At 41.6% G+C, this 17,779-nt stretch overlaps 1 protein-coding gene across 1 annotated transcript in view; it reads right to left on the reverse strand.

Annotated features, from left to right (window-relative positions):
• Window positions 1–17,779, reverse strand: part of ST7 (suppression of tumorigenicity 7) — a 145,977-nt gene that overhangs the window by 11,922 nt on the left and 116,276 nt on the right. Inside the window, exons 10-12 of the mRNA XM_054399413.1 lie at window positions 16,164–16,236; window positions 14,554–14,656; window positions 422–572 (exon numbers count right to left, since the gene is read on the reverse strand). Of these exons, the coding sequence (XP_054255388.1) occupies window positions 422–572; window positions 14,554–14,656; window positions 16,164–16,236 (327 nt within the window). The remainder of the gene's footprint in view (window positions 1–421; window positions 573–14,553; window positions 14,657–16,163; window positions 16,237–17,779) is intronic.

Below are 17,779 nucleotides of genomic sequence, written 5' to 3' on the forward strand. Positions count from 1 at the left end.
CATTCATAGAATTATGGAACATTTTGGATTGGAAGAGACCTTTAGAGATCATCTATTCCAACCCCTCTGCTACAAGCTGGGACATCTTTTACTAGATCAGGTTGCTTGAAGCCCTGTTCAAACTGACCCTGAACACTTCCAATGATGGCACCTGCAACTTAGCTGAACATCTTGTTCCAGTCATGTTATGTAACACATGAGTGAGGGAGTAAGTCTTAAAGAAGATGGGAACTTTTGTTCAGTATTACAGAGAACACAATCTAAAACTTTGGAAGCCTTCTTTGAATTTTGGGTTGAATTTCAAGTATTTCAGTGCTGATGTGGATATAACTGAACTCTAAAATTCTCCCATACTATACTTCACAATGACATTCAATAAAAATATTTGATTAGCTCCTGTGTAAGAAAGAGAGTTACTTACTGCCTTCCCATGTACAGTGTAAGAGATTCAATGCCCCCTCTACTCTTTTCCAGTGTTGAAGATGAAAGAAAGCATATGCTATTGCTTCACTGTCCCCTCTCTTCAGAATGTGTTCAGGGGGCAGAATTAAGCTTTTCATTTCTAGTAGATACTGCAATAAAAAAGCAGAGCAGAATTATTTTAAAGGTAATATAAACCACAAAAAGCTGCTGGCAATTCTACAATGCACACTGAAAGGTCTATTTCCCTGAAGTATTGTCCCTTGTGTTTCATCAAATATGTAACACAACCAACTGCACTTGAAGATAATTATTGAATTATTCCCAAAGACTAAGACATGCTGACAGATGGTTCATGTTCTGCTCTTCAGCTGTAGAAGGAGGACTACAGAGAACTTCAAAATGAGATGTTTCTCTTATCAGAGGAGATGAAAAAGGGCTCAGAGTAGAAAAGAGAATCTAATTACAAGAGATTTTTAATTAAACAACTTTGTAATAAAATGACACTGAAGAGTATGGCACTCCTACTCTTTCTATAAAGAGACACACAACACACAGTGTGCACACAGGTTGCTCCAATGCATCGCCGTCAACTGGTTGCTATGCGGGTGGATATGCAAGGTTGGGAGCCACTATAAGCACTTACCGACAAGTTACAAAGTAAAAACAGTTCATAATGTAACAAGCACCTGAATTTCCAGGGGGTGGGGATAGCAGGGGAAGGGGAATTACTGGATGTTTAAGCTTGCTGTTTGAAATAGTTGCTGCAAGTGGTATGAAAATGAAAAGCACCACTGACAAACCCACAAGCAATTTCCCTGTTACAGAATCCCCCATAACAGAAGCAGATAAAGCACATGACAGGTTCATGCCACAGGGGAAAGCAGAGGTCCTGGACATTATTTAAGTAGGTGATTTTGCCTTCTTCCCCTGCCCATGAGCTAGACCACTACCAGCTCAGCAGACGTTATCTCATCACTGGTGTCAGAGCATTCCAGTTAGTGGAGGGAAAAGATAGAGAGAAGGGGAAAGACATACCGCTTTCTGGCATGTTTTACACGAAAAGGAGCAAGGGACAGAAATCACAGCTAAATCAACTCCTGTTTGTCAGATCTCCTGAGGAAGTGCAGTATTTCCCAGCTGTGTATTGACTGTTCTTCAGTAGCACAGGGAAACTGTCAGTCTCTTCCAGGATGCCCAAGAGCAAATGTTCTCCTCACATGATTATTTAATGCAAAAGGCAGGCAGTAGACTGCCAGGCCCTAACACAAGGTTCAAAAGGGAAAGTTATGGTTAACCTTTGGCAAAAAGACAGTGAGAGTGTGCAGTCCCTTCATTTCACCCTGTGCCTAAGGGCTGATCTGGAAGAAGGGGGACTGCAAGACCTAGAGAATAACAAACCAATGAAGGCATCTGTAAGAAGGCAATGTGACACCAGGGGTGAGAGAAGCACAGCTCCTGTTTAACACTGACTTTTGTGAATGGGATGAGCTGGTGCAGGAAACAGGAGAACAGGCAGAAGAAATAAAACTTCCTTTCTGTGGGGAAAGGAAGAGGAAAAGACATTGGGAAATGAACATGATATCCTGGAAGGCACCCTAGAGCTCACTTGCCTAAAGGAGCTAGCAAACAGGTAAAGGTTTTGAAGAGACAGTTAAGCAGAGAACTGCCAACCCTGGGAAACAGATAAATACTCCAAAGAGGAAAGAAAACACATGTTCTTGATGCAGGTAAGAGTACTAAAGGAGGAGAAATTCCCTTAGCAGTGGGAGTAATAAATGTGCTAGTTGGATTTTCTCTAAAGCCTTTCACAAAAATCTGAGTGAGCTGCAGATGAGGTGCAGATTTAGCAGGCAGGGTAGGAGTTTAAGAGTGACAGTGTTGAACAGAATGGAATACAACTGCCAGAGTTGCAGATTTCTATCTATCTGCTTTATTAATTTAGAGCATAACTCTTACTCTTCTTGTTTTTGTTTGTTTTGTTTTCTACAGACTATGAAAAGTAAGTTAGAATCATAGAACTGCCTGGGTTGAAAGGGGCCTCAAAAGTTCATCTAGTCCAAACCCCCCTGCAGCCAGCAGAGGTACCCTCAACTAGATCAGGATGCCCAGAGCCCTCTCAAGTCCCACCGTGAATATCTCCAGAAACAGGGCCTCAACCACCTCTCTGGGCAACCTGTTCCAGTGCTCCCTCACCCTCATAGCAAAGAGATTGTTTCCAACTGTTGTGGTTCAGGGGGGGAATTATTAATTACCCTCACAACAACAATAAACGATATGGCAAGTGTGTATTAATAAAAAAGTAACCCTTTATTAAAGAAAATTGCCAAAACTTGTTAAATAGGTTCATTGTATGGTTGGAATATAGATTTACAATGGGGAATATGCAGTCTTAAAGCAAAATACAAACAATTCTATGCAAATTAGGAGGCAACAACTTGGAAAGAGAAGGTCCCTGAGAGCAGATAGTGCTCAATTACAGCAGGGGGAGGCTCAATAAGAACCATTAAACCCAAAGGGCAATGAATTAATTACCCACAGCTGGTTTTACCCACATGGGGAATGCTGCTGCGTTATCTTTAGGGCACTCTCATACAGCGCTAGCACAGCAGATTGCCGGCAAGGAGAGTCTGCCAGATGGTCCCAGGCTGATCTGGCTTTAGTGGACAGGCGCTTGCTTGGTTCCTGGGTAAACTGAGGCACAGCATGACTCTGGTGGCAAGGGGAAGCAGGCTAGGCGGATCCAGCTTCTAGGCTCATGGCTATATCCCAGGCTCTGGGCCAGGCACTCGAGGCAGCTTCATATAAGACGGGTCCAAGTAGGCTTGAAAGCAAGGCTTAAAGCAAAGCAAAGACAACTACCAAGTCGCTTTGTATATATACAAATCGCCAGAGATCGGTTGGTCCAATGGGGCACTGAAGCTAATGTGTTGCTGCCCAATGGAAAGGCGTTCTGCCAGGCTATAGCCACAAAGGGCAAAAACAAAACCTTGTTTCTGGGGAAACAGTGGTCAGCTCACATGCTCTCACTCCAGACAAACAGCTTGTTTACCAGACAGGCAGGAGTCCTGTCCCCTTTGTTCTTTTTCCCATGCTGCCCTGTTTTCCTGGAGAAAGGAGGGGAGAGAAAGGGACCTTGTCTAGACATCTTAAGGCCTGTCTGGGTTTGTACTAGGCCATGTCATGGCCATACCACAACACCAATATCCAATCCAAATCCTCTCCAGTTCAAAGCCATTGCCCCCATCCTGTCACCACTGGCCCTTGTGAACAGCCTCACCCCATCCCTCTCCTAGGTCCCCTTCAGGTACTGGAAGGCTGCTATTAGATCTCCCCAGAGATTTACCTTTTGAATGTAGACAGGCAAAGCTACAAAATGCATTTCTAGTATTAAAAATAAGTGATTTAGCTTAGAGGATCACTTTCACAAAACCCATGGCAACTTTCACAATCATAGTTCTTCCCTGCACCTATTTTTCCACTCCTCTTAAAACCAGATCTATCAATACATTTTCCATTCTTCTAACACGTATGGGATAAAAGTGATTTGATTTTATATAACTCCTTCTAATTTTCATACGGCAAGTAGATTAAAGAATAAATCTCAGGTACTTTTAATTAGAAGTCCTTTGTCCTTAAGTGTGTACTGCTTTACTATAACAATAACACAGGAATCTATTGGAGCCATAATCATACTATTTATTCCTCATGAGGAAATGTCCACAGCAGCTCCTGGTCCTCCCCCCCCCACCAGCCTTCATCTTTCCCAAACAGCTCCTGCTCCCCCCCCACCATCCTCCACCCTGACTAAACAGCTCCTGCTCTACCACCATTATTGCACCCATCTCAGAGCCTGGAACAATACCCTCAACCAGCCAAGATACCACACAGAGGAGCTAAGCCCCAGTAAGGAGGTCCAGCCAGCACCTATGGATGATATTGGAATAGTCATCAACCCTATTCCTACCTGACCAGGGGGCCATGAGGCCCCCCGGCCTTTTGTCCACCACCACCAATCACCCAGTGTGCACTGTGGGCACCCACCAGTGACAAGAGGAGGACTCCTCAGCCCAGATGGGCTCAGCTTGGGGCTCCTGCCTTTCCTGGGGGGGATTAAAAAGGGGAGTGGGTGGGGAGGGCAAAGTGGCCACACCTGGGGTGGGAGGAGACTCCAACAGAGCCCAGGTGCTCTGCAATTTCAGGTGGAAAAGGGGGAAAATGAGATGGGTGGGGTGGAAATGGCCATGCTCTTTCAGCTACCGTTTACCAACATTTCTATATCACTGACAAACTGTTCCCTCTTCCTTTGTCCTGCCACCTTCCTCACACCAGATCTGCTAAATCAAACTCATACTGGCTGAAAGCAGACAAAGAACTACTAACACAGGAGAGAAGAGGCACCAGTCATACTTCCTGTATTGAAATGCAGATCCTCCTGCCACAGCATTCTCCAGCCTTGTTTCTTCTCCCTCTGCAATCTCTTTCTAGTCTCTCCTTTTCCACACAGGATCCAGCCTTTTGCTTTACAACTTGATTTTCCTGCTGGTGCTTAAGACATTGTCCTTCCTAGGGCCCTTTTCTCATCTCCATGTATTTATTTTTACATTCTCCTGGGGCTACATTTCAGGGCTACTGTCCCTTCAACCATTCTCCTTCAAGTATTTCTCTTTCTCTCCATTTTTCATCACCAGTCCATACTGGGTTTATGACTTTATTGTCAGAATTGATGGAAGCCTTCTTATAGACACAGTCTTACAGTAAGCTGCATTGGCCAAACCTATGTTAAAAAAGTCGCTCGTGTCCAAACCTCTTTGAGGAAGAGGATGAACTTCTCAGTGGGGAAAGCCACCAGCTTGTGCCTCACTGTGCTCTGCTGCAGCATGTTGCTGTCATCGTGAGATCAGAGGCAGGGGCTGTGTGCAGGGAACAGATACACCAAGATACCTTTGCAAAGGTGCTAAATGATTTGTCGGAGCAGGGTTGGGGTCAGCACTTGATTCATGGGCCTTGCAGAATTACGTGAACAACTGCAAGAAGAACCTTGTTCTAAACCCAAAGGAGAGCAGAAAGGAAGGTCTGCTCCTCAGTTTTGCTTGTGTCCTGTCTACTGCAGCCACTGAGCCACCCTGACTTGTTTAAAATGTCCAAAGAGACAGTGGAGGCTGTCTCACAGTCCAATAGAAACCTGTGAGTAGACACTCCTTTGGTATCCCACTGTTTCTCCAAACAGTCTTGCCCTATCCTTGGGGAGGCTGAAATCTGTGTAAGGAAGAGGCTTCCCAGACCTTCCTCTGTCCTTGCTCTGCCCTGCTTAGCTCTCTCTGATCTGAGCTCATAAACCAGTTCCTCCAGACTACTCACACGTTTGGTTCTTTTCTCCACTGTCCTCTCCATTTCATCACAGAATCATTTAAGTTGCAAAAGACTTTTTAAGATCATCAAATTCAACTACCAAGTGCTGGGTTAATATTTAAATATTTCAGTCAATGCAAAATAACTCCCAAACCTATGTGACTATTTATAGGAAAATATGCAATGCTTGTTACCAGCAATTAAAAACAAATCAGGAGAAAATACCAGATAGAAGGATGTATCTTGACACTTGCAAATCATTTGTAGTCCTTGCTCAGTTGTGCTGACTTTTCAGTCTGCATTTTTCTCAGTTTCAGAAATAAAAGCCTATTTTTAAAAGTTCTTCAGATCAAAAATGGGAAACACTCCTCCCTCACTACTTTGTCACATCTACTTTCCCAAACAAGAAGTCTGTTATCTGGATTAGTAATACTCAAGAGGACACACACATGAAGCTGATGGATGGCCCAAGTCTCATTTGGGCCTCATAATAGTTTTTGGTTTAGGCACAAGGGTCAGCCACGCCTTTGGGGCATACGAGATGTCAATTAATTTATTTTGGAGGCATTTCCAGCAGGAATGCTAACTGTACACAGCACCAGAGAGACCTCATCTGGAACACTCTTTACAGTTCTCATTAGGCACTTCCAGAAACGCAAAGATCAAATTCTACAAGTATAGAATAGATGTAATCAAAGAAATGGAAAGTTTTGATTTGTGAGAGAACACCTGAAGACCTCCATCTGTTTAACTTAGTTAAACAGAAGTAATGGGGATCAGAAAGGTACCTAGCTTTTGGTAGGGCTTGAAAGGAGATATATGACTGGCCATGAAAATTAGGCTGGTTTTGATGTCCTAGAGTACACTGCAGCCATTCATGCACTGCTGTGTTTTCAAGGAAAGTTCAAGAGGGCATTCAAGTTCCTGGAAGTTTTGCTGAAAGAGGTTTAGGGTCTATCTGGGAACAGTGTAGCCATCAGCAGCCCCTTTATATGGTAACTGCAGGCTACTGTCACCCAGACACTTGGTAAACAGAACTGAGTCCACATGAAGCAACAACACAGACCCCTGAAACAGTTTGTATTAGACAAGCAGACAAATTCCAGTGAAATGAAATTCAATGAAAATAATCTTTCTTCCAAAACTATCCAATAAGCTGCAGTCCTCATGCTGCCCATATATAAAGTGTGAATCACAGTCTTGATGGACTTCTGCGTGCAGTAAGTACCTCCACCTCTTGTAAAAGGTCAGCCAAAGACATCTGATTGTAGTTACCAAGAGGCTGCTATTGCACTTAATCAAAGATACTACATTAGACAGGTTCAGTCTTCCCTTGAGCCACCAGAGACTTTAGGGTGGGTGGCTATTTATACCTAAACAATTCCAAAGGCCTCAGTCCAGAGGACAGCCTTTGTCGTTACAGGGCTAAAATGGACAGAGAATCCTGCCACACCACTACGATTCATACCAGTGTGAACTCCCTCTGGTTTCACAAGAAAATAACCTACAGCTCTTGACAAACTCACAGACTCCCCATTAACTGTAGCTCCTGATACACTGGCATCCTCTCAGATTCAAACATGACTTTTACAATTTAAGTAATAAAACTTCACCACATTTTCAATACTTTGAATACACAGGGAAGATGGGAGCCCTCTGTTACCCTGATAGGGCCTTGAACCCACACGTGGTTCTGCTTCAGAGGAAGAGCCAAGTAAAAGGCTACAGAAAAACTTTGCAAAGAGCTAGCCATCATGAAGGAAATGGAGATGGCAAGCCCAACACATCTCCAGATGCATTTGCTTTTCAATAACGAATGAAGAAGTCAGAGAGAATGTCAGAGAATCATAAAATGGTTTGGGTTGGAAGAGACATCCAAAGGTCATCTAGTCCAACCCTCCTGCAGTCAGCAGGGACATCCTCCACTAGAGGAGGTTGCTCAGAGCCTTGCCCAACCTCACCTTGAAGATCTCCAGGGATGGAGCCTCAACTAACTCCCTGGGCAACCTGTTCCAGTGTACCACCACCCTCATGCTAAAAACCTTGTTCCTAACACCTAATCTAAATTTGCCCTTCTCTTATTTCAAACCATTGCCCCTTGTCCTTTCACTGCAGGACTTTGCAAACTGTCCTGTTTGCAGCCCCCTTCAGGTACAGGAAGGCAGCTATCAGGTCTCCCCAGAGCCTTCTCTTCTCCAGGCTGAACAACCCCAGCTCCCTCAGCCTGTCCTTGTAGCAGAGGTGCTCCAGCCCTCTGATCATTTTGGTGGCTCTCCTCTGGACCTGGTTCATCAGGTCCATGTCCTTTCTGTGTTGAGGGTGCCAGACCTGGATGCAGCACTCCAGGTGAGGTCTCACCGGAGCAAAGTGGCAGAATCGCCTCACTCCAACTGCTGGCCATGCTGCTTTTGATGCAGGCCAGGCTGCCACTGGCCTTCTGGGCTACAAGTCTAACTAAAACAGGAAATAGCATGTCAGTAGCAACTCCAACCTGAGGTCATCAAGTTCTGTTAAAAAGGGAATCCACTCAGAAAGACAAGTCAGTCAGACAACTTCAGTCAGACAAGCCTACTCTTAATCAAGTTATCAGTGAACACTAAAGCTGCACAATGATTTCTATCATCAACAGATGGCTTAATCACCCCTTCTCCACTGCATTGTTTTGGCTTTCATTTTTTTTGGTTGTCTTTTTAGTTTTTCTGGTCTATCCTCTCACCCTAAGCTTTTTCCTGTCAGAAACCTGTTTTGCAGGAGTTACGACAAGGGTAAGAGCATTTTTCATGTGCTTCCACAGAGGGCTTCTGGGGCAGTTACATGACATTGTAACAGATACTGCTCAGCAACAGCCAATCTATACACATATGCAAGCATGTCTTTTAACACAAGCATTCTAAGAATGACAATGGACAACATGGTGCAGTTTATATTTCTCTTACTTGAATTGATTATACATCATTTTTTTCTTAATATTGACAGCACCCTGGCTACTAGCTCTCCTCTGCTAGGAGTGCTTTTAACATTCCACATTAATGAGCTACTTCAGTGCCCTTTTATAAAATAAATCAACCTGTCTCAGGCAGGTTTCCTTCTCTTTCTCAACTGCACAATTTGCCTCTGAAATTACAGCTCAGGCCACAAATAGGCAATAGTCACTCCTGCACCTGTGACAGCATCCCTCCAGGCCAGAACCTGAGAATTTAACACTGTTTGAACAGGAACTCTCCTCCTCCCAGAGGGATGAACAGCACAAGGTTGAAACAGTTCCAAAATACTGGTTTCTACATGTCCAGAGAAGCCACTTTTGGGTCACCTCACAAGTTCTCATTGGACTGATGGTAACCATGAAGCTTGGCCTTTTTGCTGGAGATACAAAATCAAATCACCGTCTCACTGAACAGTTAAAAAACTCTCTTTAAACATATCTGGAATAGTTTCTCTGTAATATCATGGGGTGTGCAGAACAGATTCATTTCCCATCTGGTATATGAATTTGTTTGCATTATTTGTTTCTATTAGCAACTACAATTTACTAGAAACCACGCAAGCACACAGACACAGTACTTATTAAAAAAAAAAAGTAAAATAAGAAAGAAAGAAATGAGAAGGGATGAAGTGGAGAACACAGATATTTAAAAGTATTTAGGTCAATGGTTTGTTACATCCTTTTAAGAAATGGTTTACACAGAAACGTGGTATTTCATAAATATCAATATTTAAGTTAAGCATAACAGTACATATTCTCTTGAAATGAACTCTGCTCTGGATTACATAGCAAAACCATACAACAGTGTGCAAAGCACACTTTTCACTCTCTTTTAGCAATGAGATATAAGTTTTCTTCCCCTTTTGACTTCACTGATAGCTTGCGTCCCACAGATCACAGAAAAGAGAGGTGGATTTCTGGAGGAATTTGAGTTCAGGAAGGGAGCCTTGCAAATCAGTTCAGAAAGGATATTCTACATTTGAGGAATGTCCCAGAAATAGCTGTGGTACTTTATCAGCATTAGCATGGGACAGCTGCGTACGTGGGGAAGCTCCGAACACAACATTTAAATAATACTGATGAAGTCTTATGTGTGTGTATACACATATAATTTTCTTTCCCACCTACTCTACAAATTATGTACTCTCCATGGCATAGGATGTATAAAACCCTCTGGAATTACAGTGATACTCCAACTGCTTCAGTAGCAATAAAAACATTTTTGTTAAACTATTAAATTTTTGATCAGCACATTGTCAGAGAGTGTCAGCACATTTCCTCAGGACAAAAACTCCATGGTGCATGGTGCTACACTAAACCAGAAGGATGTTAATTCATAGAATCTCATTTAAGACAGCGGGTTGGGAAAAAAAAACAAACCAACACACCACCAAAAAAACCCTCAAACTAATCCTCACAAAAAAGTGATACAAATTGTTGTGATTCTTTTCACTGTGAAAATCACAGCTCTTTGTTCTCTATCCTGCTGTACTACTGACTTCAACCTCCTACTGGTTGGGTTTGTTCTACCAAATAGAACCGTGAAAATACTCTGCCTGATAAAGTGCTTTCTTTGTATGTAGCCAATCTCTGTCAAAGTAAAAGCTGAAATTTGCTGTAGCTATGGTGTTTCAGTAACAAGACAAGCCATAGATAGATGTAGTATCTGTTACCAGGTATTTTTCAGGTACAGTTTTAAAAATGAAGCCACTGTCAAGCACAGAAACCTTTTACGGGTATTACAGTTAAGATGTCTTCAGAATAAGTCTCGATCTGTTTGACAGTGGTTTCATTTTCACTGCAATCAAGGAGATCATAGCTGTCAAAAGAAGATTATTTGCTGGCAGAGTGGCTGCCTGAAGAAAGACTGTTAGTCATGTGAGGTCTCTGTACAAGGCATTCTTGTGCAGACAGAAAATCAAACCCAAGGTGATGTGTAGTCATCTAGAATGAGAGTGGAGGCCAACATTTTCACTATCTACATACTAAGCAGATGCCCAGAACCATGCATACACATTGATTTCTATGTGAAAGGTAGGTGTTATTGCAGGGTTTCTCACCTCTATGTAAAGATGGAAACCTGGAAGATTTAAATTGCTTCTTTTAAAGAGGTTCCTACATCTTTACATTACATTCAAAAGAAGTATATCTGACCTTGGCAACATCACTATGGAGGACTGGACTGCAATGTGGCCATGATCTCATAAGGCAAAATCAGCAGCATTGTAAGAACCCCTGCAACAGGCCACAATGGGAGACACAGTCACCCTTTCTTGTTAAACCCAGCTCAGCAGCATCTGTCAGCATGTTCAGTGTGTTGCTGAGAATGCATACCCAGCAATCTTCTTTTTATGTGACAATTTTTATGAATCATACAGAAAATGGTAAAATCTCCTTTTGAGACAAACCAGAAGCCTACCAAACCATTTTTTTTTCTTTAATAGTGCAGCTCCCTTTTTTCAAGGATTCTGCTAGGAACTTTGAAAATGCTTCAAATAATTTATTAGCTTTGCAATTTATTTATCAGTCTCATCAAGAAACTCAACAGTTTAAATCCTAGAGAAGCTTTAAATAGTTCTTAGTTTTGTGGCACTGTTAAGATTTCTTGTGATGTTGCTTTCTAGAACTTATCTCCATTTCATTAACAACAAATTGGATATGACCATGCTAAGAATCTATGACTTCAATCATAGCTGAGTGGAAATCCACACAAAACTGTGCACAAAATTGTAACTGAAGAAGTATTTCTGCCACCTTAATATCTTTAGCAGAAAGATTGAGTGTGAAAACAGCAGTGTTGTATATTAATCTGTATTAGGCTACTGTGTTTTAATGTTACAATATGAACCAAAGAGCCCTGGAGGTCTGCTCCCATTACTACTTTTTGATTCTGACAATCTGCTTCACGTGAGGAAGAGGACTGGAATTTCTTTAAATTGAAACTACTGAAAATAACTCATGCTCTGTGTTTCCCATACAGGGACACTTGTCAGAAAGGAGATTCAGCCTTGTACTGAGCAGCCACCTAAACAGAAGCTGGCTAGGTAAGGAGGAAGTTACAAGTGATGAATTAAAGTATAGGTCTGTAAGAAAAGCAGGATCTTGGAGGTTTGGAAGTAAACAGATCATGAATCAACTGACACAACTTACAGTAAGGTAAATTCTGCAAAAGAAGTCAAACCAAAGAAGAGCAAGTTCTTCAGGAAAAACAGAAAAAGAACAAGCAAAAAGGCAATAAATGAAGACTGAGACTTGGTATCATGCCAGCACAAAATGTGGAGAGAATAGCAGGATGGACATTAGGAACATTTAGAGAAGTAGAGGCCACTGCAGCAAATGATCTCTGTCCCCGAACAGCGAATGAATCAGTGTCAGAAATGGGCAGACTAGCATAACTGACTTAAGAGCAGAAAGATCTCCACTCAGAAAACAAGTAAGTGCTTGTGCTGAAAGAAGTAAATACAATGCCTTCCATTTAAAGAGGGCAACAGAATGTGTTAATATGGAATCATTACTATGCAAACTGTTAAAAAATATTTTTATGGGAAGAATTACTAAGAGAATGGAAGTGAGGAAAATGGAACAGGCTCCCAAGGATTGCTCATGACCGGCAAAACTGGCATCTTGCTTGGCAAGATGTCTAATTTTTAGACAGCCATAGGCTACTCTAACCAGGTTTCAGTACAATATTCAGAAAGGGTCACGCAGAACAGGACAGGAATAGAGTTAGACAGGTAACCAGGCAGAAGACAAGCATGAATGGTTGTGTTGGTGCAAGAACCATTAGGATGGAAGAAAGTAAACAGAGTTCTGTAGAAGCAGTCCTGGAATCAAATTTCATTTAATATTTTCCTTTTATAGCTTGGCACAAAAATAAAGGATCAGCTAATAACACAAAGTGACTTATCTCACCTAAATCTTGTTGTCTACAAAATCTATTGTAAAATAGTTGTTTGTTTCATAATCAATGTAAAAACAGGCATCTTGGAGGGAAAGTATATCTAGAGACATCTAAGATAGTTACTTCTTTCCACTGCCTGTAGAGGAAGTCTAGGTGATTTTATTAAATGAATAGCCTATCCTTCAGATAGCTAAGCCATGTGATTGGCATAACAGGTACAGCCCACAGGAAAAAAATACTGAATACCTGTAATGCATGAGAATTAACTTCCTGCAATCCATGTGTTCATATGGGACAGGTTTGGGGTTTATCTTGAGCAGACTAGGTGTTGAGGAGTACCTGATGAGTAGGTTCCCTACACTAACAGACATCTGTCTTCTGCTGTTGAGTGGAGGCTTCTTAGTTTCAAAGGGCAATACTGGTCCAGTGTTTTGTGGGGTGACGTTCAGAGGCAGATCTCCATGGGCCAAGAAACATCTGCCTCTAGGTTTGCCTTTACAATGACTGCAACACTGAATACTAGATGATGAAATAATTAAATCCAATAGCCTTCAGCAGCCTGTGGGCAAGATTCTTACTGCTGAGATACATATCTAGAGAGTGGATTAGGGAATTAGAACATAAATCCCTTTTCTTACTTTGTACTTCTCAGCAATTTTTCATTTCTGAGCTTTGCATTCTCAGAACTTAATGACAGCGTGCTGCATGAGGAATTGCTAATGCAGCTTATATGAAGCACATCATGAACTCCAAACACAGGTTCCTTTGTATAGCATGTCAAAAACATTCTTATATGCAATCATCAAAACAAGTTATTTTGAACTAGATCATCTTTAATGGCTATTTTGTAAACAATTCTATGTCTTTATATATGGTTCTGTCCTGCAGCATAGCATTGCACAGAATTACAGAATCATAGATCACTAGGGGTTGCAAGAGACCTTCAGAGATCAAGTCCAACACCCTGCAAAACAGGACCACTTAGGGTGGGTCACACAGGAATACATCCAGGCAGGTTTTGAAGATCTCTAGAGAAGGAGACTCCACAACTTCTCTGGGCAGCCTGTTCTAGTGCTCCATCACTCTCACAGTAAATAAGTTTTTTCTCATGTTGAGATGGAATTTTCTGTGATTTACACCCATTGCCCCTCATCCTATCAGTGGGTATCTCCAAAAAGAGACTGGCTTCATCCTCCTGACAGCTGCCCTTCAGGTATTTGTAGACACTGATAAGGTCCCCTCTCAGCCTTCTCTTCTCCAGACTGAAGAGCCCAGGTCTCTCAGTCTTTCCCTTTAAGTGAGATACTCTTAATCATCCTCTTAGCCCTCTGTTGGACTCCCTGTCCCTTTGGAACTGGGGAGCCCAGAACTGCACACAATATTCCAGATATGGTCTCACTAGGGTTGAGTAGAGGGGGAGGAGAACCTTCCTTGACCTGCTGGACACATTCTTCTTAATGTACCCAAGTATACTATTTGCCTTCTTGGCCACCAGGGCACATGGCTGTCACATGGATAGCTTATTATCAACCAGGTCTCCAAGGTCCTTCTCTGTGGGGCTACTCTCCAGCAAGTCAAGCCCTAACCTATACTGGTGCACAGTACAGGTGCAGAACTCTGCACTTATCCTTGTTGAACTTGGTGGTGTCTGCTACTGCAATCCACCATGTAATTGTTGCTCACATAGAGGACACACTTCAGCCAAAATTTCAAGTTGCTTGGTCCAGAGTAGGAGACACTGAATGTGAAATATCAAATGAAAAATCTGTGCATCTCATCAGGTTCTTTCTCTTTCTGTTCTTTGCTCCCCTTCCCATAATATCAGTCATTAATGTAACAGAAATCAGGAGTCAGGTCATCAGTGTTAAAGCTACAACAATGCTTTCCCCATACTCACTTTTGGCACATGCGGATTAAATTCTACTGCTCTGTGAATAGCTTCTACTGCATTCATCTCTGCAGTACTCAGTCCTCGCCTTGAGGCAGCCTCTGGAGAGAATCTACAAAAGCAAAGAAACAAACACATTAGGTCATAAACATTAGCAAGAAGAAGACAGAAAAATAATCTAGAACATGGGCCCATGTAACCAAACTGAGTCAATTTCCTATGCTCTCCAAACTCCCATAGCAAGTGGAAACTCTGAGTGATCTATTACATCAAGGCCAATGAAAATCCCAGCAGAAGTGGAAAGCATGTTTGTATCTAATCACGGCAGAAAGCATGTTTGTATCTAATCAGGTCACTAACCTAAATTTGCTCTAGGTACCTTGCTAAGGGGCATATTCAAGGCTGAAGTTGCAGAAAAAGAAAAGAAAAAAAAAAGGCGCCAAATTATTGTTGGAGGGCTTCTGTTAAAAACGTTTGGGGAGGCTTTAGGGAGGTTCCCAACCCAATGCCCCTGGGTCAGGTTGGGATGGAAGCACGATGCAGCAGCAGTAGCTGGTGGTCTACTGTCTGCAGCACCATTAAGGGTAGCATGCCCAAACTGTGGGCAAATCATCTGCCCCAGTGAATGAAAAACCAGACCATGCAATCTCTTTCTCACCTCACACCCCACGGCTAACTCCAGAGCTGTACTTGGCAGGCAGACACCACAGGGAAAGCTGTGACAACCTTAGCCCTGCCCTCCCAAGCTGGAGTCGCTGTGTAGGGAGGAAAGATGTTGCAGTAGGTACTGGCGATCTACAGGACAAAAAGAATGAAAGAAAAATTACTTAGATCTTGATGTGTACATACACTTTAAAAGCAAAAACTGTCAGGACGTCAGTCAAGAAAATGGCTTTCCACTCTACTTGCTTTCCAACTTTAGGGAAGCATTCAACCCTCAGGTGCACAGACACAACTCTGCCTGGGATTTGTGTGGAGGCATCTGAGAGCAGAATCAGGAATTTTAATCTCATACGGCTTTAGGCACCCTTTCAGAGCAGGCCAGTGCTCCCAAGTTGACAGACATCAAGTAGATGTACTCAGCACCTTGGAAGGTTGAGACCCAAGAGAAAACACAACAGGAATAACTAAATACTGTGTCTCTAAAAATATGAATGTCATCTGCCTTTCAGAATCCCTGACACAGGAATGCTAAATCCACCTGCTGCTATTTAGTGAATAGTCATTTGAAAGCACTTGTGAAATGACATTGCTACTAGTGCATCAACATGTACTTACTACCTTTTTTGTCACATTTATATAAAGTTGCAGAGGTTTGGCCACAAAACACCTTCTAGTTGCATCTTCATTATACTATCTAGGCAGTCAAAGCTCACCCAGAGAGTATACAGAACTGCAACAAGAATTGAATTTATGCTACTTCTCTTCTTTTCTTCTTCTGTAATATCTGAAGTGCAATGTTTGATCACTGCAGATTTTCTTACACATAGTAATTTATTAATTTACTGCAGGACTGAATTCTCCTGCTATCCCAGCAGATTGTTAGGGTGTGGGCTCAGCTGAAAGAAATCTTGAGTTAAATTACGAATTTTGCTGGACAGTGGTTCTTATGCACTTACTTGTCAGAGACAGCTCTGGCTTTGAGCAATGCAGCTGTGTAACATATTGTTGCTGATTTTGGTAAGCTTATATCTGTTGAAAAGAAAGAAAAAAGTAAGCATGTGAAAATTTAAGTCTGCACAAATCAAAATGTTTAATTGATACTTCAGAGTATGCATGGTGTATGTAAAATTATTACATGAAAGGAAAGATGTTGCAGTAAGTACTGGATCTTTAAACTCCCACCCAACATACAGACTTTAATTTAAAATCTATGCCAATGACAACTGGAACTGTTATTTAAGCAGCAATTGGGTTCCTTAGAGAATGAATTCAAAGAGTGACATGAGAGAAATATTATGAAAGAATTCATTACTTCATATATAAATGTACAGGTAACCTGGAATACATTAACTTTTCCATACTTAACAAAAAAATCTAAGTAGTATCTAAAGGCTATCTTATTCACATTTCTTGTTTTCACTCAAAAGCAGTTGTCCAATATGAATATGTGGCAGCTATACAAGCTAAGACATCTATTGAAGTAAAAATAGATTTGACTTGCAAGCAAACAACTGTTGTATTTATTGTAGATAAAGATCAACAGTAAAACAAGGTGTTTTGCCTCTTAAGGAAATCTTGAACCAAAATATTCACCAGAGAGTTTCTGGCCATTTTATGCAGAGCACATGGGAGCCATTAACCTGACTTAATCCATTAGATAAACTTAATATTTACCTGTACTTTACCAGTAATTTGACACAAAACAGCCATCAGGTAGAGAGGAATGCTGCTTAACAGACTGGAGTTACAGATTTGCTCCCGCTGTTACAAAGCATAATTTACTTCCATACTAGTCAATCTACCCAGCAGACACATACTATGTAGTGACTAACATATTCCAGCAAATTACAGCTAAATGAAAAAAATAAAAATGGAAAAGAACATCCCCCCAAAATGTTGGATTCTGCAAACACCTCTGCACATTGTAATACTGTAGCTTCATATAGTAAACAGCAAACGCACGGCGTAGTAAAAACAAGGCATTGGAGTAGGCCCACTATAAAAGTGAAGAGCAGCTAATCTGACTCATTTCTACATAACTATCTACCTTTCACTTTGTTGTTACAATTGATTAGAAAGATTAAGTTAGCTTGGTAACTTCAGGGTTAAGAGAAATTAATGATTTACTGAATCCTAAGAATCCAAAGAGGAGTTAAAGAGGACAAACAAGTCATAGCTCAGCAGTCACCACCCTTCAATTATTAACAAACAAGAAACCAAGCAGAATACTGATCTACCAGACAGAAAATGTTGACATAATGACTGAGGCACTTTGAAAATGCCACCTGTTAATCCCCTCTATTGTCTTCTTATGCACTTGTGCTTCGAGATTAAAGATCTTGCTGAAGGCTCCCCCGTAATATATTCCAGCTACAGTTTCTCTGATATGTAAATTCTAGTGACTAGAGTAATTAAAATCAACAGCATGCAAAACAGTTTGGGTGATAGATACAGTAATTACTCCACAAATGGAAGCTAGCTATGGGCACAGACATGAGTGCATCTTCAATGACTGGAGGAGAAAATATTTATAAACTCTTTCAATAAACCTGTTAATACCAGCTCTCTCATA

The sequence above is a fragment of the Indicator indicator genome, chromosome 3 (genome assembly GCF_027791375.1).
Source record: "Indicator indicator isolate 239-I01 chromosome 3, UM_Iind_1.1, whole genome shotgun sequence".
Lineage (NCBI taxonomy): Eukaryota > Metazoa > Chordata > Aves > Piciformes > Indicatoridae > Indicator > Indicator indicator.